Source organism: Dermacentor albipictus, chromosome 4 (genome assembly GCF_038994185.2).
Source record: "Dermacentor albipictus isolate Rhodes 1998 colony chromosome 4, USDA_Dalb.pri_finalv2, whole genome shotgun sequence".
Lineage (NCBI taxonomy): Eukaryota > Metazoa > Arthropoda > Arachnida > Ixodida > Ixodidae > Dermacentor > Dermacentor albipictus.
In genome coordinates, this window is record NC_091824.1 from 142,698,968 (window position 1) to 142,726,100 (window position 27,133).

The window sequence follows — 27,133 nt, forward strand, 5'->3', positions numbered from 1 at the left end:
GTTTACAAGCAGCTACTTGTGATTCGATCAGTTGACCATCTGCGTCCGGGAAGTTTCCATTTATTGTCTTGGCACTCCTTTGCGGCAGAAGTGAAGTTTTGTTATATTGAAATCGCATACAAACACACTTTGATATGTCGAGATATCGAGATAACAAACACTTTGTTATCATTTCTTTAATTCAATTAGTAAGTTCAAGTAATTTCCCCTATGTTGTCCTTGGTGTCTTCGTTTTTTGGCTTCTCATGATATGATTAATAAAAATCGAGCCCCTCAGTTAACCACCTTTCTTCTCGTTCTTACGCCGTTTTTCACTGGTCGGTTCGGAGCAGGATTTCTTGCTCCGTGGCAACGAATCCGCATTTCACTGGTCGATCTGTCGCGGGTTTGCGCTTTCTGGTGGTCGTTTCGGATCAACTCGCTCCCCTCCAGATTGCTTTCACTTGCTCCGCCACCGAAGTGTGAGTTCGGGCGGAAATAGCTTGTGTCACTTCCGTCTTCAAGCGAAATCGGTAATCCGTCGGTATGCGCAACCAATGTTTATATAAACATTGCGTGCAACATTATGTTGCTTCGCAAAATGGCTGCATTCGGTGCTGCTGTAGAGCTGTGTAGAGCTCTATAGAGCTTTCTGGAGCCCCACACACACTCTAGAAATAGTTGGTATGCCACTGCATGTCTTTTACTGGCGCAGCACATCAGGAAAAGCTCTGAAGTCCTGCCAGTACATTTCTTAGGCACATCGGTGCTCATCCTGTGACAGGAGGCAGCGGGTGCATGCGTGTTTAATTAAGGAATACACACTGTGTCCCGTGACAATTGCCCCTTCCCACGCTTGTTGATCTTCCCTGCCATAATTTGCACACGTTTCACTTACCACGTAATATTGTTGTAGTAAGGCGAAGCTGACTTTTGGCAACCAGCATTATGCAACGCGTCGTGCTTTACGAGCTTCGAAGCCAATCGCGGAGGACCACAAAGGCGGAGCCCGTGCCATTGCTGACAGCGGCAAATTCTTTCAATGAAAAACACGGCACAGAACCGCAAGAAACTAAATAGCGAACGCAGAAGCAGCTAGGCCTAGCGTTGCTGCGGTGGTGGCTACGGCTGCCAGCGGATCTACGTGAAAGAGTGCCGGTTCGAGAAGTGATGAGGTAATCAAAATTGCGGTGGTGGTGGTGGTTTTATTAATGCCGTTTCGAACCTGCCATGACGGAAAAAAGTCTGGAAAATCGGATGGCAAAGGGCTCTTGCACCCGAAATTTCAGACGTTATTATACATAGGCTCTATGGGGAACATGGTGGTGCCGCGAAGCCGTCCGAATTATCGGGCCGTCCGGAAAGTCGGTTGTTGACTAAACACTGGCAACTCCTCCTACTCAAGCCAGGTTTATTGCAACTTTCTTTCCTTTTCAATAAAATTACAGCCAATTTTCCCTGATAGAAGCGCAAATTCCCCGAGTTTTTCCAGACTATTGAAAATCCCTGAGAATTCCCGGTTTTCCCGGTTGGTAGACACCCTGATGTTATGAAAAGTTAAATACTTTGTTACATTGAGAATTCCGTTATATTGAAATTCGTTATATCAAGGTTTAACTGTATCTCCAAAAGCGACTGATTGTCAAGCACAAAACAAACCCTGCAGCAACCTTCATGAAAATGTGCTCTGCCGCCATTCTGTGATGGAAATGACACTGCATCTGACGGCACTGACGCTAAGCTGTTGCCAACACAGTGACTGTGGTTTTGGTTTCGTATCCAACTGTAAAACACAGGCAATGTTTGGGCCTATCTTCTCTGAAAAAAAAAGGTGCACGTTAGATTCCTGGGAATACAGTATGTGTACAGTTACTGGCTAGCAAAGATTACCCTTTACCTCTACACAGTGCTCCTTCTCCTCCCATATTGTGGACACAGGAGGCTAGAGAGAGCCTCCATTTATTGTGCACATGGGAGGGTATTGCCCGCAATGCTCTTTTAACTATATGTTACTGTGCCTATTGTTTTTCACAGATAACTACTTCGATAACTGTTGCATTGGTCACTACTTCAGATATGGATGCCAATAACTCACTAAGCTTGTACCTTACTCGACTTCCAGTTGAAATGCTGTATGTATATTGCATGTACTCACGCGTGAAGCAGTAACGCAGAACTAGTGCTGAAATTTTCTGAGCTTACAGCATAGTGCTGGAACAACAGTGAATGCAGGAACTTGAAGTACAACCGCAGGAAAGCATGAGTGACCTATAGAGCAATATTGTACTCCCTGCTCCTTGGAAGTACTACACTTTTGTTATGTATTCTACCGGTCATTAAAGATACCCATTTCTACATTATATTCATGGTTTCCTTACAAATTTATGCAAATATATTTTTCTAAGGTATTTCATAATGCAGGCATGGAAGCAGCCAAGAGCGTTTTGGAGCAGCGCTGGGAGGAGCAAATTTGAAATTTTGGAGCATGCTTGGAGCACAAATTGCCAATTTTTTTAGCAGAAAATGTGTGTTTGGAGAAGCTTGATAAAGCTCAATCGGGTGAAATACGGGCAGATTAAGAAAACTTGTTCTTTGACTTTGCAGATCAGTATTAAGTTACACATTGGCAAGTTACACATTGTCTGTGCTAGCTAAATGTAGCCAAGAAATAAAAAATAACAAAGGGCACTGCAGGAACGGTGCTCCTTCTATGTTGGTGTTGAAGTTCATACTAGTCGTAAGTGTTTCTATGTTCAAGTATTAACTAAGTTAATAATGTGTCCTAGCAAAGATTGTGATGGATGTTAAGAAATGAGTGAAAACAGTGTTTAAGGCGATCTAGAGTTTGTGCACAGTTGTTTTTCTTAAAGCAAAGCTTTTCTTTGCGAACCTCGCCGGGTTTCGTGACCATGGGAGCTGCGGCCTGGCTGTTCTTTTGCCAAATAGATCAACCAATCACAGCGCAGCATGCGCACTGCATGCGCCACTAGGTTCCTTGCAGCACCACCAGATGGCACTCACCGCCATGCATTCGCGGCAATGGCAGCGCAGGGGAAAGAAACAGAAAAGCCCTTGCCCTTGCGAATCTACAGCTGCACAATAATGAAGATGTAAACGCTGATTGCAGACAGAATGTATTCAAATTTCGCTACACACGTATGCCCCCGCTGCCTCTGAAACCATGATACGTTCAAGGCATCTGTCGTACTCTCTAGTAGTCAACAACTCCGCTTAACAAGAGGTTCGATAGAATTTTTGTTTGTACACGTGTACATGCATGTACTTGTTTCGACTCTTTGTGCACTTGCACAAAGCTTCGCTGTATATAGATTTCAAATTGTTGGATTTGCTGCATTTCTTTTTCAACAAAAAGAAGGATTCAGCAAAAGATTTAAAAAATGCCATGTGACAGCGTGCCCCTGCACCAATGATATCAGCCATTTCAAAAGTAAACCTTGTCATCCAGTATGCTGCACATCTTACCCACATTCTAACCAAGGCTTTGCATTTGGTAAGGACCGAAAATATGCACAGGAATTAACCGATGCGTCAAGGAAAGAGCACGACCGTAATGTGATGAACTATGCCTGTAGTTCGCACAGTGTACATTTGAGACTGCTAAACTCCCAGGTGTGCAAACAGATTGTGCCAACTCTTTCATTTTTGTTTTCTTTTTCCATTTATCGGGAGTTCTTTGCCACCAGATACAATAACTGTTGAAGACAGTAAGGTTGCTATAGATAATTTCTCGGCATTTTCACAACTTCTGCATTGACACCATATTGATAACGGTGGGTGATAAACAAGCTAACTACACCTGAATGATTATTCATGCACAATTAATATAAGACCCATGACAAGCATGAGCAGCGCCCATCAGTATTGAGTGAGCGTCATTCGTGTAAAGCAGCCCATTATTTTTTATTCTTTGTGACATTTTACTAAAACAGTCGGTTAACCTGTCACAAAATATATGTGAGGTTACGTGGTCAATGCATGTTTGCCAGTTTTCCACATCCCTTGCTGGGAAAAGCACTGATATTTTTTGACGATGCAATATGGAGAATAAAGATCACTGATTTTTCGCTCAGCCCACACACCTAATATCATGGGCTATATGTTACAGGTCAATTTTCTGGACAAGCTCCAATTTATTCGCGGCCCTGCCATAGGCTCCATAGAGCAAATGTATTACAACAGCAACAGATATTTTGGACATCGAACAATGAATTATTCCATTTTCAGATATGTTTGGCACAAGTTGCAATGTCAAAATCGTTGCCGCGAGTGCAGATTACGCCGTTTGCATTTTCTCTGACATTTTATGACTGCCATTTGGCTACTGAAGTTGACTAAAACCAAAACACTGTATTCCTGGCTTGTGTTCTACGGTTGAAAGGTTTGATTTGACATCGTGTGGTCGTGCAGAAAAATGGAGTAGATGCAGGATCCAAATCTGAGTGACGACCATTGCTGCAACTTGAGATTTGTGGTTGAGTTTCACAAGAGCAAGCAGGTGGCTTGTCGCCGTGATGAACTGTCAAGTCGGCAACCAGACTTGGTGTGTTGGCAAAATGGATATGGGAGGTTGCATGACCAGTGCTTGCCATTGATGCGAATATACCTAAAGAACACTAAAATGTATGAGCACAACTAAAATGAGCTAATGACTGAACAGACCTCACACGACTTATTCACTCAACTGACAGTGCCATTTTTTTTTTCATGGGTGCCCGTTCAAAGGTAGCCAGTTCAAATTATTTTTAGCTGATCGCACAGTATGCGAATGTGTAAGAATTAGAAACATGCCTAATACATTCCTAATTTCCATAAGGTGAAGTTACAATGTGCCACCTAACGCCCACACTGCAGATGCCATATCTGAAAGTAATTGCCTTGGCTTTGAGTCCAGGAGTGCTATTCTGGATGTCGTCAAATTGCGCCATGATGCCAAATTCTGTAATGGAGGCATTTTGAGCCTATCAGAGAGGCCACAGCAACCCTCTTGGCCTATCTGAGCTGACAGTATAGTGGAATTTGACAACATCCAAAATCACACCAACGCACGGCTATTGCTGCATGGTTGCCAGGAAAGGCGCATACCCCGCTCAAGTCAATTCGTACTTCATTAGAAATTTGTGCTTTGGAGTAGAATGGCACAATTCGAATGTTTGGCACAGGATAATGGCATCTGTCAACATATGCAGCAGGGTCAATATTAATTACACATGTGCATATTTGAACAAAATTATCTGCTCTGTCTTGTGCCCAATTTCATCTGAATGGTATTTCCAGTGAAGCTGTTTCCAAGTTCTACAATCACCTGCACACGCTTTTCACATGATGTGTCTTGTGTGTATTTTACTTGCAGTTATGTTTCTGTGTTTTTTAATGTTCGATTATGTTGCAATTACCCTCTTGCAGTGCATACCCATGCCTACACCATGTACTCTGCCGGCGTTTTTTTTTATGCCTACATCTTATTGCTGTGATGCCCCCCTTACTCAATGCCATATGCACAGCCTGTAAGGCGCTTTCTAAATAAAATAAAGAAATATTCGAAACCTTAAGAATGCCCTCTCATTAGAGTGTTATCTCGCTCTAGGAAGACTTCCCATTTTCCAAAACACTTCTAAAAAGTTTTCAACGAATATACTTCACACTTTATGCATGCAAACCTCACTGCACCTCTTCAATGAGCAATATACATGTATTTCTCATTGCTGCAAACAGTACCGTCAGAAACACGAAAAATGCTTCAATTTACTGTGCTTCAATATCAACTAGTCAGCAAAGCAAACTCTGGCAGCCTATGGAAGTGTTTAATCCATTCTTCCATTGCTAAGCAAGGTCATGAAGTGTGATATTTCATGAATGAAATGGCGCACAGAGCTTTGTCACAGGGATTGCACTGTCTTTCGAACCCTTCTGCCAAAAAGGTGCTCAGAGAGTGTGATTTCAAAAACGCGACCTTTGAACAGCGACAAAGCATTGCTATCTACATGGTAGAGCACAGAGACTGCAATAAATGCAGCCTGCGAGTGCTGACAAACTGCTGCATTCTATACAGCAGAACACAAAGATCAAACAACCATAACCTACAAGTGCTGTAAAAGTGCAGCAATTGGGCAACAAATACCACGGCTTTGAATGCCAACACTGTGCAGTCATCTATGTAGAAGACAAAATAAGCGGATGCACTACTTTTGTTCAAAATGGTTTGAAAATGGGAATATTGTCGCGGAATTTACTAGCAAAATTTACCAGTACAGTAGCCAACCAATTTTCCAGACCTTGCAGGGACCAAGAAATACTCTTAAAAAAGCTCGTTCCACCAAAAAAATATTTATATATCTATTAGGCTTAGAGTAGCTTTAAAAAAAATTTCTAATAATGCCCTGCTTCATACTATGCTTGGAGGCAATCATTTTGCTTGGATTTGTGCAAGAGTGAAGTCGTCTCCATATACAGTCGACAAGGACGTCACCATGGCATCACCGTGTTGGCGATCTATGGCAACGGAGTTCGCCATTGAGATAGAAGAAACAAGCCACGTTTCTTTGCAGCACTTTGCCCTCACAAAGGCACAAGAGGTGGTGCCAATAACATAAATGCAAAGCTGCGCAAACACACACAAATATGCGACGTCACTGAGACACACCTGCTCAATGGACACACCCACAAACAGCATAGCAACCGAAACTTTAGGGAGGGAGAAAAAAAAAGAAAAAAGAAAAAAAAAAACAAAGAAAGAAATGATCCTGCATAGCGATTATGATGATAGTGCTAACCGAAAAAAGAAATAAAGAAAAAGTGCAGTCCCTTGGAGCGTTTTGTCAGCCAAAGGGGAATGGGTATGGCCTCAGAGACGGGAGGATGGCACATGCTTTCTATTGATAGCGTGCACCTGTCAGTCTTGGAGGCTATACAGCAGGCCACTGGAAGCCAAGCCAGGCCAAGCCAGGCCAAACCAGCAGAACATCCAACAAGGCAGCGTCCAAGATCGGGTAGCGTGGCTCGGTACGAGCGATTTAGTTTGAAAAAATCGAACTTTGGGGCCTAAATTCATCTAAAAATATCAGTCACAAGAATGCATTAGCTCTGTGAGAACCCTGATGGTGCATGTACAAAGTCCGGAACATCCATTATGTCCGAGTTTTCAGAGTCCGAAAAATCCGTCAGCTACTGGGTACCGCAATGATGTAGGCTCATAAAATGCAGTCAATGTACACCTAAACCTAAGTACACGAGTGTTTTTGTATTCCATCCCCGTCAAAGTGTTACTGCAGTAGCTAGGAATCGAGCCCATGACCTCATCCTCGGGAGCAGAAAGCCACAGTCTCTGAGCCACCACGGGAGGTCAAGCAGTTCAAAATACATGCAAAAAATGTACTTGCATTTCAGGCTGTGAAGACAATGCACATAAAGAAAAGCATAAATCAAGTGTAGCATGCCATACATAAAGCTTTTAAAAATGGTTTTTTTTTTTTTGCAAAGCACTAAACACAGCAGGTTATATATCTGCACACCATCACATAGCAAGGCTTATGCCTTCGAACTGGTGTTAAAGAGTTAATTAAAGCAAGACTTTAAGGGGGGACGTGGCTTTGAAAATCAACTTCCTTATTTCTTCATGGATTTTGATGAAAATTGGCACAAATGTTTAGAGTGTCTCCCTGATGCTTCCATAAAAGTTTCAGAACGATATCTTGAGAACATTTTATTCAATTTTATTGAGCAGAATTTTTCTCCCTCCTACCTCCTGGAGAGCCTGGGGAACTTAAAAAACGTGATAGAAGGCTTGTTAAGTGTTGACTGCATAGCTAAATGCGTGCTGAAGGTCGTGACATTCTTACATTTTTTTTTTTTTCGCAACACACATTTATTGGAGTGCCATATTTTTTGTTACCTTCACATCAAGCACACTTTCAGGGTAGACGAATAGCCATATCGTAGACTTACAAAGGGTCAAGATAAGAAAGCGAGAAGGTCACGACCTGCACTGCAGCCCAAGGAACACACACACAAAAAAAAATGGAGTCAAAATATGTTAAACGGTAATAAGGAAATCAGCTCCAGAAACTGAGCAGAAAGGCAGAAAAACAGTTTTGAGATAACAGCGTTCAAAGTTTCACCTTCTTTTCAGTTCTCTAAAAGGCACCAAATTTGTAGTCTTTAGGGTGTTTTGTGATGTGGGGCTCCTTGAACATGTGGCCTCTGGTCTGGTGTGCTTCGCCCCCCCCCCCCCCCCCCCGCACGCACACATTTCTTTTCATGGGGCATTCTTTGCTGCTGCTCTACAAGGAGCATGGTGCCTAGGTTTCAAACCAAGTGACATGCAGAACTCTGTGTGGGCATGAATTTAGTTCCAGTGTACATTCAGGCAGCCTGTACCCGCAGGCTGCCTGACTGATAGCAATCTCTAGTACAATCAGTGAGGCTTCTTTTTTCTTTTTTGGTAGAATTGACCATGTTACTGAATGAAGGCTCTGAGTGTTAACAGCCTCCCAAGTAATCTTTACTTGACAATGGCTGTAGAACTTAGGATCAGAGAGCCAGTGATAGATATGCAGCTGCTAGGTGCTTTCCAGAATTTTACTTTTGTATGATGCCTCGATCACTTCTGCACCCAGGTGTCTGTGCCAGCCCAAAAGGTCTAGTGAACTGAGCTCATGATGAGGTTCTCTCTATGAAGAGGTGGTATGATAGATATTGTTACGAGCTATCATGACAATATGATAATAGAGTGAACGCACAATATGCTTGGTTGCGGGTCCGAACTGCCACTGTGCGAAATGCCTAGCGGCAGATACAAGGAGCTGACTCGCGATGTGCTTAGTCGCGCAGTTCAAGGTGCCGATGTGCGAAGTACCTAGCCACGCAGTCCGAGGTGCCGAACCTCGACACGCGAAATTCCTAGCTGCGGGCTCGAGGAGTCGACACTCGATGTGCTTATTCGCGCAGTCGGAGGCGCTGATGCACGATCGCCAAGTCGGAGACTCCCTATGCGCAAAATGTTCAGCCGCGTGTCCGAAGATTGCGTGCGCGATGTGCCTTGTCACAAATTCCAAAACACCAAGTGCTGAAAGGCTTAGCAGCATGTTTGAGGATTCTGCGCGTGAATCTTGGTCACGAAGTCCGCATCGCCGATGCTCGGAATGCTTAGCCGCGAGTCTGAAACGTCCACAAGCGTAGGGATCGGCCACGCTACTGCGATGTTCATGTAGCGCACGTTTTGACACGTCAAGTTTACGGCGAGTGGAGACGTCCAGACTCGCGAGGTGCAAAGAGCCGAGCAGACGATGCGAGCGCCGGACCAATGGCGAACCGCGCTGGAGTCACGTGGCGGGCGTGGCCAATCACAGACTCTGGCACGACCTTCAATCATTTGCTTTTTGTGCGCTTGTTTCTGTATGGAGGAGATCGCTGAAGCGGCAAATTTGAAGATGCAGAAATGTGCTTTCCAACAAGACCAAGATGGTGGCGCCCGGTCGCACCGTTCTGGAGATATTGTGGCTTGAAAAACGCTGTTCTTTCTTGATTTCTGTGAGATTTTAGGCCACTTTGGCTGATAAAACGAATTTCTTAGAGCACTTCTAAGTAGTTTACAGTGATGATATTTGGGTATCAGATAGAAAAAGGGTTATAGAAACTGAAAACGTGACGTTCAAAAAATCTATTTTTTGGCAATTTTTCGCGATGCGAAAGCCGCGTCCCCCCTTAAATAGATACTAAAGGCAAATATTAATCCATATTATGTCATAGAGTATCGCTCTAAAATGTATCAAGTGTCACTGTTACTTAGAAAAGGCCTTTGTGAGTGACCAAAATGGCGTTGTGAACATAATACAGATTTAATACTGCCACTATGATAAGCGTGGTATCAACTTGGAATATTGGCATGGAAAATATGGCCCCAGTGTCAATTACAACTGGAATGCATAACATTCCAACAAGCAACTTGTAGCCAACAACTTAAGCTCACTGGCATTTCACTCAAATCGACATTCACATCCACTGAGAATCGTGTACACTAACTCATGTTCACTCAACGTTCACACCTCTGGATGAAGTGCAGGTGAATATGACGACCTGCACCTGCCACTTTCCTGCTGTAACTACAAATTCAAATGCAGTTAAGAGTCTGGTAATTAGCAAAACCTTTCCATACGAACCATTTCGAGTGTCTGCCAGAACGTCAAGGTTGAAGCTGGGTCCAAAAAACTTGGTGCCTTCCAGCTTTGGGCCTGCAGTCTGGGGAGTGCGGGGTGTGCCCACTGGGGACGACCCAGTAGCACACTTGGACCCAGTCGGATCACCGTTGTCCTCGGCCATATCTGCATTTTCGGGCCAGTGTTGTCATTGCACACTACGTCATTGTGGCACATAATTTTGGTTCCGTGTGGCTCACTTTGCAACAGGCACTATCAATGAAATAAATAAGAACAAGTGGCACAATCTTGCGTGCCACTGGCTTAGAAAGATTTCTCAGTGTCTAAAACATACAACTGCAGAAAAACTTTGCCGGTGATGCAATTGTGCAGGTGCAGCCCTACAAGAACGGGGATTCAGCAGATGCCCTGAACCAGTCCTCGGGCTTGGAGAAATAACATAGTCTGTGGGTAGCATACTGTTACAAAGAGGAAGCCCGATGCACAAATATATTTACAACTAGTTACATGGGGAAAAGTTACATAGGGAGAAGCTAATCGTGCAGGCTGGTACAAAGGTCACAGCTCCAGGAAACAGTATATCACTTCCTCTTCGTCTCTCTCTTGCGCGCAACAGTCCTGTGCAAATGCACTAACAATACGCTGCTGTGAACATCTCAGCTAAGTGCGTGGAGCTCGCGTGCGGATTGTGAAGTCACCTTTCTCTCAAATGCTCTCTTTTCAGCAGAAGGCTCTGTCCTCACCCTCTTCTAGATGCACTATTTCGTCATTGGACGTGCTATTTCGCCATTCCCGTTTTTGAACAGCTGCTATTGGCCAACAGCTGACATCTAACTGCGGTCGGTTACATGGCATAGATACCACGGCCGCTGTGGGGTGCAGCCATGAGCCCAGTGGCCAAGCGCACTGCCACTCGCTGAGGACAACTACATTTGGCATATGTTTAGCGCATTGTAGGCCCCAAAGGCAGAAGTTTTGGTGTCTACGTTAACATCCAAAATTAAATTTGAACTGTGCGCCATGGTGACATTTAGAAGGCGGAGCGTTGTGGGCACACCCCACTGTGCCATAGCCTTCGCAGTGCAAGGCACTGAAAAAGTAACAGGAGTGTAGCGGAAGCCATGTTTGATTGCCAACTCTGCTTCTGACGAATGCATTAAAGTACTTTTTGCTGCGAAGTATTTTTGAACTACCCTATTTTCACTTCAAATGCCTTTCTCCACTTGCATGAGAAGTGGTTCAGGGCCCCTTAAAGATTAAGACAAACACAATGATCTAATGCTGAGGTACCAAAATATTCATTCGTTTGACAGAAGAGGTCATTAATAAAACTGCAGCATGCCACGTGCAAAGATCCAGCATTTGATCTTCATTAACATCAGAATAGCAGTTACCTAATGATAAGGTCTTGTCTCGTTAGCAGTGAGTGCACAAACAAATAAACCACTCATTAAATTATTTATGACTGATTGCCACAGTGTAATGTCCTAATGCAATACTCCTGCTACAAGGGACGCAATAATGGATGGCTTCTAGTAATTAATTTCAGCCATTTGGAGATCTTTAATGTGCACCCAATGCTCAGCCTATAAGTATTTTTGTATTCCCCCTCCTTCAAATTTGACCTTAAACCCATGACCTCCCCAAGCTGAGCAACGGAACACCGCAGTTACTACAGAGAATCCACTCAGAATTTTCACGTGCAAAAGCATACAAATCTGCAGGGCAGGAGAAACATGCTCACATCTATCTCGCGACATCTCCTCACCGGAGGGCTTTGGCCGCTTCCTGTAGGTCTGCACAAACGGCGATGAGGGCAGAGATGCCGCTCCGGAAGGCGATTCCTCTGGCTTGTATTCAGGCAGCTTGGCAAACTGGGCCTTGAAGTTCACTTCTTCCAACACCCTGTTGGTGTGACACATGCAGAAAGGAGAGGGTAAAGCAGTGATGGTAGTGGGAATGCTTAACAAGGGCTGGTGAGACAAAATGAGCATATATTAAATAATTCCTCTATCAATCTTGCCTAAAGCCCCATAAAGGGGCCCTGAAATACTTTTCTAACTATATCATAAAATGGCCTCACTATTAAAGGACTTAACCCCACAAATTTCCTGCTGCAATATGTTTTTGAATCCTTCAAGTATAAGCAAAGTTAAAAAATGAATTTAACTATGGGGTTTCACGTGACAAAACCACGATCTGATTATGAGGCATGCCGCAGTGGGGGACTCTGGAAATTTGGACCACCTGGGGTTCTTTAACGTGCACCTAAATCAAAGTACCACGGGTGTTTTCGCATTTCACCCCCATCGAAATACGCCGCCATGGCCAGGATTCGATCCCACAACCTTGTGCTTAGCAGCCAAACACCATAGCCACTAAGCAACCACGGCAGGTATAAGCAGAGTTAGAGATAGCTATTTCACTGATGTGCACCTTCCTTTATCCTTTCATCTCCACTAGCACGCAGGAAGCCACACAGAGGGGAAGGCAAGGGGGCATGGCCCCACCTGAGAAGTTGCGCACACGACGCTACTTCCAGTTCAGGCATGCACACTGCTTTCTCAAAATGAGAATGGCCCTCGCACTGCCTTGTGTTGCCGCACACCTGGAGCTATATCACCTGTAGACTGCTTCATCGGGCGAGGATAGGGCACGCAGAAAGCCTTTCCTCCTCTCTGGCTTGGGCGATCCAGCGCAGCGTTGCTTGAAAGTATTGTGTCGCATGCTGTGGAACGATTTCGAGATGTTTTAGATCTTACTTTGTGAAATTTATGCCATGTTCATTCATATAAGGACGTCAGGGAAGCCTTTCGGTGCATCAGTAACTACTGTAGGCAGAAATATGTCTTGGGGGCGCAAAAATGTGACGTGCATAATCAGCCGCGGTGTACGCACATTATCAGCCGCGGTGTACGCGCATTATCAGTCGCGGTGCGTGTATGTGTTGTTTACTATTTTGCTTATATCGATTTTAATTCAACAAAGAAAACCGGCATCTCTGTATTACCAGCATTAAATGGTAAATCAGCTCACTGTCTGATCGATTGGCATAGGGAGTAAAACATAAAACATAAGAGCGCATGCTCATGCACGGCCAACCTAAGGCAGCCACGAAACATCTGAGCGCCAGGCGCTATCAAATATTTGTGATACACTGGCATCGTTCTCACGCATTTCAAATCCAGTATGCTTGAAATTATCGTATGTCTACGCTAGCCTTGCTGCATGAGGCCCATGGCGCTGCTCAACACAGCAATCACTGCGGTTAGTGAGCCAGCACGATACATATATAAGCTGTGTGCTTCGGCATTGCCTTTTTGGCCACTATACAACCATAATATATGAGAGGGTTCGCATAAAAAGAATGCGATGGCTATTTTTGAGCGCGAAATTCCCGTAATACGTGAGTGCGTCATAGAGAACTGAATGAACACAACTGAAAAAAAAAAGTTCAGTTATCATCCTCTTTCTCTAAAAAGCAAGAGAAAACGGGCTAACGCCACGCAACGTTTATAAATATATAACCGCTGATGCCATATGCTTGGACCATGCGCTATATAGAGCAACTATATCTGTAATCCAGCACCTACTACTGCTTAGGACGCTCCCGCAGTTTGTAAACGGTCGCTTTGCTGGACAAGCCTAATTCAGACTAAGGTATGCTGCTATTACTAGCCAAAACTATTTTATTCATGGGTGGAAACCTCATCCATCCAACCAACTAGAGACGCAATGTAACCTGCAGCGAACAGTTTGAACGCTTGTCAAAGTATAACAGCACAGCTCCTATCGTAGCAGAACGATACCCACGCTGTTACGATCGTTGCGTATGTTTCATGGCTCCTAAACCCCAGCTTAGAAATAGAGGATAATATTGCAATAAGGTCACATTAGTGATTGGAACATTCAGAAATACACAATTGATCTCCGAGGCTGATTGTAGGCTCAAATATGTGCGCACACATCCCGCTGCGTGTTCCGTCCACCGCAACACCAGCAGAAATTCTGGCCACAACACCTTAAACCACTTCAGCACGTCTCACAGAACCGTTTAGCACGTAGAAGACGCACGTCATACTAAACAGACCACACGACTGCAAAAACAAATGCCAGAACTTACCGCCGAGCATATACCTGCCATGCAAAAGACCACTTTCACCCAAGCCAGTATGGCGCTGCTCATAGGCGGCGCCACTGCCTTCACAATATGGAGGCACCTACGAAAAAACGGTCTATAGATGCCAATAAGAGCACGTGGTTGTCAGCAGCCAGAGGCCTCACTGCAGTACTCCATGGTGACTGCAGAATCTATGCTACGCAGCACGCCAGTACAATCTGAGGCCACGTGCAGCACATGTTGCTACGTGCAACTGTTGTGTGTAGACCGGAAGTGCAAAGATGAAATACTTTTTCGGTAGGCTTCTGCAAACACAAATTTCTTAGTTCAAGGAAAAATTGAAGTGAAATCAAAATGAATAGTTCGAATAGTTCAAAGATTTGCACAAAACATTGAAATATAAGCCAGACGTTGACAAATCTAAGAAACGTTTGTTTTTTTTCTTGCAAAAACAGAAACTGGTTCATCTCTGGGGTCAGTTTGTCTTCAAAGTGCCATTATTCAGATATTTTCATGTAAAAAGTAAGTTCAACATTTCTTGCAACTCCAGCAGTACAGAAATATTTACAAGCTCTTGCTCACTGTCGTGCTTAAGTCTATGTACCTATATTTCGATTGTTGAGGCCGTGGGAACATGTTACTATTGCCAGTCATGATCGCGAAGGCTTAACCTACAATGACATGCACACAATTTTCAACCAACGACGACAAATGATGGTGCCAAGCGATAGGTTATGCCATTGCTGAGGGTGATCAGTCGCTGTCGCTTGTCGGATTTCCGGCTTTTGGCCAACCAGAAAATTTCTGGTTGTCGCCTGGAAGTCCCCGCATTGACTTCTGGCAGGGACAGTGTGATTGTGCAACAACATGGCAGCAACCAGTCAGCCCCCTTTGATCTGAATTTGCTCTTGCAACTTGCTTTGAAAAACTAAATATTAAAATCAGCCATCACTTCGTCTTTTATCAAGCTGAGGTCAAAGTACTGGCATTGTCTTGACATTATTATTGAAATTAATTGTTTGTTTTGATGCTTTTAAGCCTCAGACACCACCGTAGACTGCAAGTGTTTTGAGAAACTCACCAGATGGTGCCACGGCCTTTCTCTCTGACGGCCTGGTGACATAGAATGAATTTCCACTGCTGATGGCAGCATATTAAAGCTAGCCTCACTACAACTTGGTTAGAACATTGGCCTCCTGGTACATTTGCAGTTTCTTTACGTGCGCACAGCCGTACTTATTCAGACTACAATAAAAATTTGTCACTACTTTTTTTCACGGTGTTGCGTCCATGTGGTTCCTTCATGACACAACGCGAAAGTGTCTGCCTGTCGCATCATATGTCGCCGTCACTTGAATATTGTGTGCATATGGTTTTGGATTCGGGAGTCGTCATCTCGGAGTCTGGTGTCAAACTGGAGGTTGCTTTCCAGCGTGCGTCACCAGTGCGTCTCGAAACGGATAGCTGGCCCATGCTACTGGGGCGTCACACGCGAAATCTAAGCGGGCCCACGCCATCGTCTGAACTTTCTCAACGAGAGTTGCCAACTTGGTGATGAGTACGAGGTCGGGAGGTTGGAGGATGAGTGCAAAACCGGTGTGCACTGGCTGCAAGAAATGCTATTGCATTTGAAATTGATCAAAAAGGGTGAACTCATTAAACACAACACTGGCAAAAATAAAAACTTCTACGCACTTGTCCATTCCATCGTTGACAGTTCGTTTTAGCACCGATTTCTTGGCCTCCTTGGCAGTTGGTCCCGCATTGGCCACAGGTGGTGGTGGCAGAGGTTCCTTTGCGGACTGCTGCTGCTGCTGCTGCTGCTGCTGCTGCTGCTGCTGCTGCTGCTGCTGCTGCTGCTGCTGCTGCTGCTGTTGTTGCTGCTGCTGTTGTTGCTGCTGCTGTTGTTGCTGTTGTTGTTGTTGTTGTTGTTGTTGTTGTTGTTGTTGTTGTTGCTGCTGCTGCTGCTGTTGTTGTTGCTGCTGCTGTTGTTGTTGCTGCTGTTGTTGTTGCTGCTGCTGCTGCTGACTTTCTTTTGCTGGTGTGGCACTGTCTTCCCTGGGAGCAGCACCGTCTTCCCGGTTGACACGGCCCTCTTCAGCCGTGGCATTCACCACTGGTGGGCACAGCGGCTGCAACTGACTAGTGTTGTCACTGAGATCTGTAAGGCAGGATGGCTCGGACGGTGAAGAGGACTGAGAGGATGATGCAGCACCACTGCTCTTGCGCTGGTGCAGTTGACCCGGTGCACGGCCCAGTTGAGCTGGCGTTGGTGCAAGCACAAATGGCTGCTGCTTAGGGCTCCCTTCTTGTGGAGCTGCTGCTTCAACCACCAAGGACGAGGCAGAGGAAGAGTAAATCGGCTCAAGCGGCACCTGGGGTAGCCGCCACTGCTGCTCATCCAAGCTGGGTCGAAGTAGGCTGGAACCAGTCGGAGGACCTTCGCGAGGGCTGGATGTATGCTGCAAAAAGGTCAGGACAGTATTAATTTCGCCTCTCTAAACCATGTTAAATATAAAGGATCACTGGGGTGGCATGGCTCACACAGAGAATATGGTATTCAGTATGCAAAAAAGATGTGAGGCGTGCAGACAGGACACAAGAGTAGAGAAGTTTACAACACGAACGCCGACTATCGACTGAAGGGAGCAACGAGGCAAAAAAAGAAATAAGACACAAAACTAATCTGCGCAAGCTCAGGAATGGTATCACCACGTGTCAGTCGGGTACATGTGCCGGTCTACGCGAAACATAACTGTTAAGGCACTTAATCTCTTCCATGTAAAGCAATCGAAGGCTGACTCACGCACGCACTTCCACCATTATAGATATGCCATGCCTCTACCATAAGATGCGTATCTTCATTCTCATGCCTGTACAATATCACACATTCATCTAACTCTGGCGTGCAGTTACAATCTTGGCAATGTAGGGAAAGATTAGAAGGCGATCCACCAGTTAACGACCTTTTATGTTCCATTAGCCTCTGACTGATACACCATCCCATTTGCCCTACGTAGAACTGGCCCCAGCTAAGGGGAATTTTATAAAACACACCCATACGACAGTCAGTAAAACTGTTGTTCTTATTGAGCTTCACTGGACAAATATCTTCTTTTTTTGCCTTTTACCTGCTTCTTTTCCCTCTGTACGGCAGCGCATATCTTACCTAGCTTATTGGAAGCAGTGAAAGCAACATTAACATATCTACTTGCAACGTTTTTAAGCCTGTGCGACACTGAATGAATGTACGGAATAGCCACCACTCTTTTTTTTTGCTATTACTGCTTTCTCTAATCATGTCCGTCCCCCTCGAAACCGACTTCTTTAGGCGCTCAGCCACAGTGGCCACTGCTACCCTAGGACAACCTGCTTCTAATAGGCGCCGGAACTGCGCATTAAAGCTGGCGCTCATTTTGTGTGTGCAGGAACGACATGGTAATTCCGTTTTTTACTACTTTGGAATGCTTGGACGGAAAGTTTAGCAACGGCTTCGAAGATCTTGGGGAGTACTGCCAACAAACGTGATTTTGTTCGAAGACCAAGGAAATGTCAAGAAACTGAATTACGCGTCGCTCAGGAAATTCTTTGGTAAACTTTAATCCTCCTCAATAAAGTTTAAATTGCTCACTTACTGAGGTAGCAGCAGAATCAAATTCTTCCCTATTGCAGAAAATCAGGTAATCATCAACATAACGAAATATCTTGATAGCACTATCGCCTAAGGCTTTCTCTAAGCAGCTGTCAACTTTACTCAGGTAAATATCGCTAAGAATAGAGGCAACATGCAATACAGTAAACCCTCGTTAACTCGAAGTTGTAAAATCCGGGAAAAATTTCGAGATAAGCAGAGTTTCGAGTTAAGCAAAATGCCGAAAATTTCAGTGACCGGGTCACTGAAAGAGCCAGTGACAACCAGCACTGCTAACAAACGCTCCACAGCACGAGGGGAGCTTTTGCAATAGACACAGAATTCCCAGGAAAAACAATTTTATTGTTTTGGAAAGAACTGGGTGATGCTTGCCTGCTTGGCGTTGGCATTCGGCGCGAGAAAAGCTTCCTCGAGCTGCTGAACGCACCGCATGAGCCGTTGTTCGCCGCCGCTGCATTCAACTTTGTTGCGGAGCAAACGTAGTAAGTTCCTTGTTTCTGCAGTTGTCGGCACTTCTCTAGGTGGTTCTTCGTCAGCGTGGTCACCGTTGTTCACTGCCATTTCAACAATGTCGGCGTCGGACAACATTCCGGTAACGGGCACGTCCGACTCGTAGAGCGCGTACTCTTCAAAAAAGATTTCGCCGTCTTCGGCATCGCTGGCGCAGCCGGCAGCTTTGCGGACTTCGTCGCAAAGTTCATCGCAATCACTGAACTCGTCAGTGTCTGGCTCGAGCGATTTCTCGGCGCGCGAAAATCCTGCGTGCGTGAAACAATTGGCAATCGTTAATGGACGCACTTGTCGCCAGGCTTCAGCGATCAGGTGAACTGCACCCAGCAAATCTATTTCGTACTTCTTACCACTGTCGTAAGAGCACAAAATGCGGTGCAGGAGACTCTTCCTGTAAAACTTGCGAGCAACCTCAATGACTCCTTGGTCCATCGGCTGGAGCACGGACGTCATATGAGCAGGCAGGAACTCCAGCGTGACCGCCTCCAAGTTGTTGATTTTTCCGTGGCCGGGGCAGTTGTCCACAACGAACAACACTTTCCGGCCGTCCCTTGCCATCTTGCGGTCAAGAGCACGTACATATTCTTCAAAGAGCGCTGCAGTCATCCAGGCCATTTTATTGGCGCGGTAAGTCGCATCTCTCGGGAGCCGTGCATTTCGGAAGCACCTTGGATTGAGCGACTTGCCGATAACAAGCAGCGGCAGTTTTTCATCGCCGGTGGAGTTGGCTCCGAAAAGTATCGTCACTCGGTCTTTGCGCTGCTTAGCGCCTCAGCACGCTTCTCCTTTCGGCGTGTATGTGCGGCTAGGCAGCATCTTATAGAACAGTGCTGCTTCGTCGAGGCTGAAAATGTCCTTGTCCGCGTAAGCCTTTTGCAGCTCGGCGAGGCGGTGGTTGCGCCAGGTGTCTGCAGCCCCTTCATCAACAGTGCCGCTTTCGCCGTGGATAGGCTTCGAGGCTACGTTATTTCTTTTTTTAAATCGTTCAAACCAGCCATTGCTGCAACTGAAGTCTGTGTGGCCCATCTGCAACGCCAGAGCGTCTGCCTTCTCCATCATCATTTGGGTTGTCACGGGAAGGTTGGCTGCCCTGACATTCCGGAGCCACAGCATGAGTGCTGCTTCGACGTCCGGGAATTTCGAGGCCCGAATCCGCTTCCACTTGCTGGAAAAACTTTGCTCGAAGCCATCGAAGATCTTCTGCCGATTTTTTAAAACTGTCGATAGCGTCGACATAGGGATGCCGAATTCTTTGGCGATGCTCGTTTTGGATCTTCCCGCTTTCTCCACTTCCTTGATTAACGCGACTTTTTTCTCCAGCGTCAGAGACTTGCACTGCTTGGGGCGGGACATCGTCGTCGTCCGTTGACCACACAACAACACAAAAAATCACAGTCAACGCGTCATGCGCACAGCGCGACGAAACGAAGAACAGAATCGCACACGCACAATTACGTCCGCACGTGCGAAATGCAGTGGCGCGACTACTCGATAAAACCCATGAGCCCCCGCGCGCAAGCGGCGCACACCACGTGACTGCTTCCAAGGTTACTTGACGTGGTTGACGGAAAACGGCTGCATCCGCGGGAATTTTGTATTCGCCCTTAGAACGCGACCGAGTTCGGCACTTTAGTAGGAACCAAGCGCTCGCTCGGAGCCTGTATAACCTTTTGGTAACGGCCTTTGCCTTCAGCCGTCCCGGTCGAAATTTCGAGATATCCGTATTACGCCCGAAAAATGCTTCGAGATAAACGGGTGCAAATACATAACACCTATGGGTGGGGAAGGCGCGGCGTGGAAAACTTTCGACTTGACCGATATTTCGAGATATGCGAGTTCGTGTTAACGAGGGTTTACTGTAGTGTGCTTTTATGACATCCAATTATTTAGCAGACTTATATCGAATTATGCTCTATATCAAACTGATAGGCGTTTTTTTTGCAAGTTCGGTATAACCGGGTTAGACTGTAATAGAAGAAGAGGCACAGAGAGAGAAATCGGGAAACTGAATGAAGAGGGCAGCAAGCATGAGGGAAGGTGACTATGCTCACCGTCACATCACCAGCCTCCAAAAGCTTCTTTGTCTTGCCGGCCTTGAGCAATCTTTCTGGTGAAAGCCCCCTGCAGAGTGCCTTGGTGTCTGTATACCAAAAAGAAAAAAGAAATTGCGCATTCAGTAAAATAAAGAAATGTACTGCTCAAGCCGTACAGCTTTACTTACACAACACTTTCAATACACTAATGTAAGGAAAGGACCTACTCGTGATGCAAAATATTCTAAGGTCTTGGTGTATATTGTTCTATGCTTAACAAGATGTGCAAAAAACAAGACATGCAGAATTTTCCCTCGCAGATGGGATTGTTTTTTTTTTTTAGATAAGCTTTCATAATGAGAGTGGCAAATCGTTGTTGCCATATGCGAGTCTCCGGCCACTGATATCAAGCACACAGAGGCGGCATTCTCGAGCGATCATCTTAGATACTGCAACAGTATCACTTTCACGAGTCTCTGCACTGGACTTGAAGTATGCGATCAACAGCCTTCCTGGCACTGTACACAGATAGTGAGCTTTGCACAGCGCCAGAAACACTGGTGGTCGATGACAACGCATTCAGTGCCGAGTCGAGCAAAATCACGCAAAAGTGATAGTGCAGTAGAATCTCGTTACAACGAACTTCGTGGGACCGCCAAATTTAATTCGTTTGTTTGCATTATCGTAGTACTGAAAAAACAATATTTTCATGTCAGTAATGTAACACAACAACGAAAATTACGTACCTTTGCAGCAAATGCGCGTGCCCGTATGTAAATAATAAACGAGAATGCTGGGCACAGTTTAACTACAATTTATTGCTTGAGGAAGTCTGTAATCTTCTGGCGAGTGGACAGCAAGCGCTGCAGGACGAATGCCTCCACATCCTCGACCTTCCTCTGAACGTCTTCGGGGACATCTTTACAGTGCCCCAGGAATGATAGCGTCTTTTTTAGAGAAAAACTAAAACATCTGAGCTGGAAACAGTCCCTTCCTCTTCGTGTGTTGATCCAGTGTCGGCATCGTCTTCGTCACTTTTGCAATCTTCTTGATCACGCACTTTCTTCACGATGTCTTCATTGGTGAGCTCCGCGGATGTAGCCGCCACGCTGTCGCTGTCAATGTAATCATCGAAGGTCACCGCGGTGTCGATGGGGAGCTTCTCGGTAAGCTCATCTCACAGTTCTGGGTTGAGCTCCTCTGTGTCCTCGCAGTGTTGTGGCACAGGTGAAGCCTTTAAAAGGCCTGCCTTTCGCCAGCAGTTGCTGATCATGCTTGTCTTCACGTTCCACCACGACCCTGTAAGCATTTCTGCAGCTTGACGGATGTTTACCTGTGTGGGCAGCTTCAGCCGAATAGTGATCTGGAGGCACTGCACAAGACGCTTCCGAAATTTGGCCTTCACACATCTGATGATGCCCTGGTCCAAAGGTTGGAGCAAAGAAGTACAATTCGGGGGCATAAATTCAAGTTGCATATTGCTTGAATAAATATTGTTCGCGCTGTTCCCATTGTGAATGTATACCAACTCGCCCAACTTTCCACTTTAATACAGTATATTTCTTGTACATCGGGCTACATTTTTTGTGAACCAGCGTTCGTCCTGTGTCCTTTCACTCCGTCGTCGTCTTGTTCGCGCTGTTCCCATTATGAATGCACGCTGCTCAATCGCACGTTCACTATATGCTTCGAGCAATTGTAAACGATGAGGATAATTTTTCTGTCTTCTTCGTTGTGTTGTCGGGCTGCAGCAGCCATTGAGTGGACAATTCTCACGTCATCAATGCTTTTTTTTTTTGGCTCGGTAGTTGCAAGGCAACAAGACAACGTTTTTAAGCAACGTGGCTTAGCAGACTTGCCAACAACTAGCGGCTTGAGTTTTTCCGTGCCCGTGGAGTTGCAGCAGAACAGAACTGATACACGGAGACGTGATTTCTTTCCGCCCTTGCACCTGTCACCTTTGAAGTTCATTGTTTTATCAGGCAACAACCGAAATAAAAATGCCGTTTCATCGCCGTTGAAAGCGTCGTCTGGAGAGAAAGATTTGACCTCTTGAAAGCACTCGTTTCGCCAGGCAACCGCACTCTCGGCATCTGCTGCCTTTCTTCACCACAAGCAACCTGCCACGCAATGCCATTCCTTTGCTGGAAGCGGTAAAGCCTCCTGGCACTTGCATTGAAACCGGAGATGTCCAAGGCGTCCGTGAACTGTAGCGCCTTCTCTTGAATAATCGGGCCTGACAAGGGCACATTGTTTTGTCTGGCATCCTTAAACCACGTGAGCATGGCAGCGTCGACGTTCTGATAGTTGCCAAGCCGCAAGCACTTTCTTGAGGGAGCCAGCTGTGACTCTACGTGCTATTTCACGATCTTTTCCCGATCCTTGAGCATCGTTGCCATTGTTGATGGGGGAATATCACGCTCCCAGCACAGGTCGACTTGCATTCAGCTGCGTCAAAATGTCCACTTTTTCTTTGAGCGAAAACTGGCGTCGCTTCTTTTTACCGCAGGGGCCAGGAGAACTCATTGTCAGAAAAGCCAACGCCCCCCAACACAATCACAGCACCGATAACTTCGCAGCTCCTGCCGATCGCTACCAACGTGGTGACGCTAGGCTTATGACGTAGTAGGAGAGTCCAAACATGACCATACGCGACGCTCACGCTGATGCCGATGCTGCTGGGGCTGTACCCGTTGAAACGGGTTCCCCAGCACATGGCTGCTGCTGCTGCAGATGATGATAGGTGTAAGCCTCAGGGATTCGGTAGCGAAACTCCAACGAAACTGTAATAATGAAGCATCTTGGTGATTACGTACGTTATTCTGAAATACTCGGTAATCTGAAATTCGCAGTACTGAAAGTTTTTTCATTGAAAATATAGGCATTTTGGTGGGGGTTAAAAAATAAAAATTGTAAATCTGAAAAGTTTGTTAATGTGGTGTTTGTAGTAACGAGATTTTACTGTATTTTCGACAGTCATTGTCAACAATACCGCTTTAGATCGTAGTAGAGCATGAAACGTTGGTCTGATTTGCCTGCACCACTCTGAACCAGTTAACAGTGGTGCATGAGAAGTTTGGAAATTGTGCAGCTCGATATCTGTGGTGCAGGCACAACAGGACACTTGAAAAAAATGCTGAGGCGCAGACGTGGTGCAAGCATTGCGTTTTAGCTGACCAATGCACATGAAGTGTGCAAGTTTGTAGTCTTAAACTGCAGGTATGATCGGCTTCCGAAGCGTAAATACATCCCAATCTTGCATAGACACATCAGACGCACGTAAGCATGGTTTTAAGGGCGCTTGCACCCCGTATGCGGGGGCACCTGCTGGGTTGCTGCTTTGCACTTGTACGCCTGCACCAAGTCCACACTGGTGGTAGAGGGGGGTGCAGCAATATTGTTAGCCAGCCCCACACTGTTCCTACACCCTTTGAAATTAACAGCATGGTTCAGTGGGTGCCATTGCTGCATCACTGAAACGAATTATAGGGTGCAGCACCTCATGAACACACCTAAAATGAGCCAAGAATCTTAGCAAAAACGTGCTCTGTTGCCATTTTGCGATGGCAATGACGCTGCATTTGATGGCTCTGGCATTAGGCTGTTGTCAATGCCTTGAACACAATTTTGGTACGATATCCAAATGTAATGCGCAGGCTATTTGGGGACATACTTTATCTGAAAAAAAGTTCATGTTAGGTTCGAGTAAGTACATTAAAATATACAATCTTGCAAACCTCTTCAGCAGTTCGCAAATTCCAGTAAAGTGTACCATGGTGCAGCAGTGCCCCCTCACCTGCGTCAGTCAAGTTGTCACTGGGGGGAATTCGAGCTTCTGCACCGGGTGTAGCGGGTGATGCAACCAACGCTTTAGAACTACGGTGTGACCGGGGACTTGAATCTAGCTTTGGCTCGGTAGGCGTCAAGTTCCCAGACTTCATGGAAAGGACACCTGCAATATGATTTGAAGCAGGGTTGCCGTTTGAGACATCTGCACAGAAGCTGTGTTACAGAAAGGCATCAGAATGCGTGAATCAGTGATTTAGGCCAGAGCCATGCAAGATGACTCTTCGTGTCTTGGGCTGCATTAAAAAGATACTGTGCTTGCTGAATTCGAATAAGCATGCTGCTTCTTTTAACAATAAAAACAGGAACTAGTATTTGGGCCCAACTGACTTTTTTTCTTTTTCTTTCTTCTTCTACAACAGAGTAAAAATTGGTTGCAGTGCATACAGCAGGCATTCCCAAATCCTGACCGAGAGCTAACCACTGTCGCTGAAAAGAACGCTGTAATATCATTGCATTCTGCCGTGAACTTGTTTTGAGATGTGACCGGCATGGTTGTTGGCCACATCACTGGTGTTCCGCTAACCTCAAACCAGCAAAGCCTAGTTGACCTAGTAGTCATCCATGAGAATTTAGGGGATGCATTGACTGCACTTTCGTCTATCTGCAGTGACAGCATGACAATGGTTGAGATAAAGGTCGCAATTTTGCAGCAAGACCTTCCACTTGATTCTATTTCTATGGTTTAGAGATATTACCATTAACTTATACCAAAAAAATGAAGAGTTGAAAATATGTCAGCACTCCATTAAAGGGGCCCTGAAACACTTTTCTAACTAATCATAGAATGGCATCACTATTAAAGGATGCCATATGATGCATCTCATGCCGCAATACTTTTTTGAATACTTCAAGTATTAGTGGAGTTATCGCACCAATGCATGGCTTTTTCTCTCTGCCGTCCCCACTAGTGCGCTGGAAGCTACACAGGGAAAAGCCAAGAATATTTTATCTCTCCACTGCTCCGTGTACGGAGCGAGAGCGAGAAGGAAACCAGTCAGGCAGCCTACAGCAAAATATGGCAAAATACGGTGAAACAGCTTGTTGCAGCACTCAATGGCAGCCTCTACAGACTACACTACACAGCACACTGCTTCAATCTCAGACGTCATGCTTGGCAGATGCAGCTACGTGCAGTTGTCAAGTGTAGACCGGCAATGCAAAGACGAAATTATTTTTCTGTGTTTTTGAGATTGTAGACATGTATAGTACCCGACTGTTTATTTGAACCTCACGGGGACTGCAGGAATGTCCAAATAAACAGGTGTCCGAATAAGCAGATTAAGAAAAAAGAATCCTTTATTTCCACGCACTTATTCAGGCTTGGCAGTAGGCCTGAAGAAATAGTGAATGCACCTTTGCATGCTGTTCCGTTTACGCAAAATCAAATAAGCCTAAATCTTGGAGAGGGTCGTATGGTCACTATAGGCGGCTGAAAGCACAGTCACTGCTTGTACACGCTCCGCATGTGACGGCAGCATAGCACATGGTCCATCATCTTCCAACTCAGAGTCATCGTCCGGCAGTGCAGCAGAAACCTGACGAATGATCTCGCCATTGTCGAGTTCTGCGCATGTCAGTACATCAGTGTCAGCACATGTGAAACTGTCAAATGAGACGGTGTCCAGAATCGCAATGCAACCACTGCGCAGTTCTCGGCAGAACAATTTTGGCATCAGTAGGGAGCACAGTGGAAGAAGGTAGCTTCGTATGTGCTGTGCTTTCAACGTTTATTTAGTTTGCGTTGAAGCGAGAGAACACGAAGGTCAATTCGCTCACTCTTGCTGCCGTGCTTATCTTGCTTAGTTTGCTATCGCAATCAATGCTTCGCCTTTCGGGTGAAACTGCAACTTTTTTTGTTTGTCTTTTTACTTTAGAAGTTTGTCACTCACTTTTGCAATAAAGTTGTTAGACATTGAAACGAAAATTTCAGAAGTGAGGCATTTTGGATATTACAGACTTTGGATAAAACGGATGTTTTTTTGTCGGATTATCAAGGTCCGTTGTAATGAAAGTCGACTGTAGTCTGCTGTTCGGCTAGTTGGTACATATCATTTAAAATCTTACCGCAATAGTTGGAGCTGTTTCCATTCTAAATACTAGTTTCACAGAGTACACTTCAAATGGAGTCTGCAGTATCTGAAGATCAGGCTATGCCTTGAATAAAGACGAAGAATCTTACTGGAAGGTGTTACTCACCAGTGAAAAATGGTGAGACACGAGATCGTGCTGGTGAAGAAGCAAGAGGTGAGCTGGTGGGGGGAGTGCCTCCAGAGGAAGCCAGTGCTTTGTTGAAGCTGAGTGGCACGGTTGCAGCAGAGGGAGGGGTTAGCATAGCCAGTGGGGAGCCCCGACCATCTGCAAGCAGGAGCACAGTGATAAGGCTCAGGGCTGCAGAAGACTCAAGCAGTGGTAAGAAATCACCAACATGGCATGGCACATTCTCTTCAAAGAGTTAAGTGACTAACAGTTCTTAACCGTTGAAGTGTTGTGCCCGAGTATACTCGTATAGCTGCCAAAACCCACCTCTGGCCAAGCCCAAGATAGTTGGTGAATGTGGAACATCCATAGAATTGTTGCACCATTTCCTCAGAAGTTCGTTAAACTCAAATTTTTATGGTTAGTATTGTTCTGCAGCGACGAGCGACCACGTAGACCCGTAAAGTCTCGGGCTCTCGCGGGAGAGGAAAGACTGACAATTCTTCTCATAGTGTAGCATTCTTTTAAATCCCTTTTGGAACACTAGCCCGTGCCGGAGCGTGCCAGCCGCTCGTGCCTCGTGTAGACGCAAGCGTCTACATAACTATAATGCGGCGCCGAT

General features: G+C 45.6%; 1 protein-coding gene across 6 annotated transcripts in view; it reads right to left on the bottom strand.

Moving 5' to 3' along the window:
* The window catches only part of cic (Putative transcription factor capicua), a 116,277-nt gene that overhangs the window by 12,713 nt on the left and 76,431 nt on the right, over positions 1-27,133 (bottom strand). For 5 of the 6 annotated variants that reach the window (XM_065448479.2, XM_065448481.2, XM_065448478.1 and 2 more), the window contains exons 14-19: positions 26,512-26,670; positions 24,263-24,418; positions 20,485-20,573; positions 15,967-16,733; positions 11,896-12,056; positions 10,155-10,316 (exon numbers count right to left, since the gene is read on the bottom strand). In XM_065448479.2, coding sequence (XP_065304551.1) covers positions 10,155-10,316; positions 11,896-12,056; positions 15,967-16,733; positions 20,485-20,573; positions 24,263-24,418; positions 26,512-26,670 — 1,494 coding nt within the window. The remainder of the gene's footprint in view (positions 1-10,154; positions 10,317-11,895; positions 12,057-15,966; positions 16,734-20,484; positions 20,574-24,262; positions 24,419-26,511; positions 26,671-27,133) is intronic. The other variant, XM_065448484.1, reaches the window with a different exon arrangement.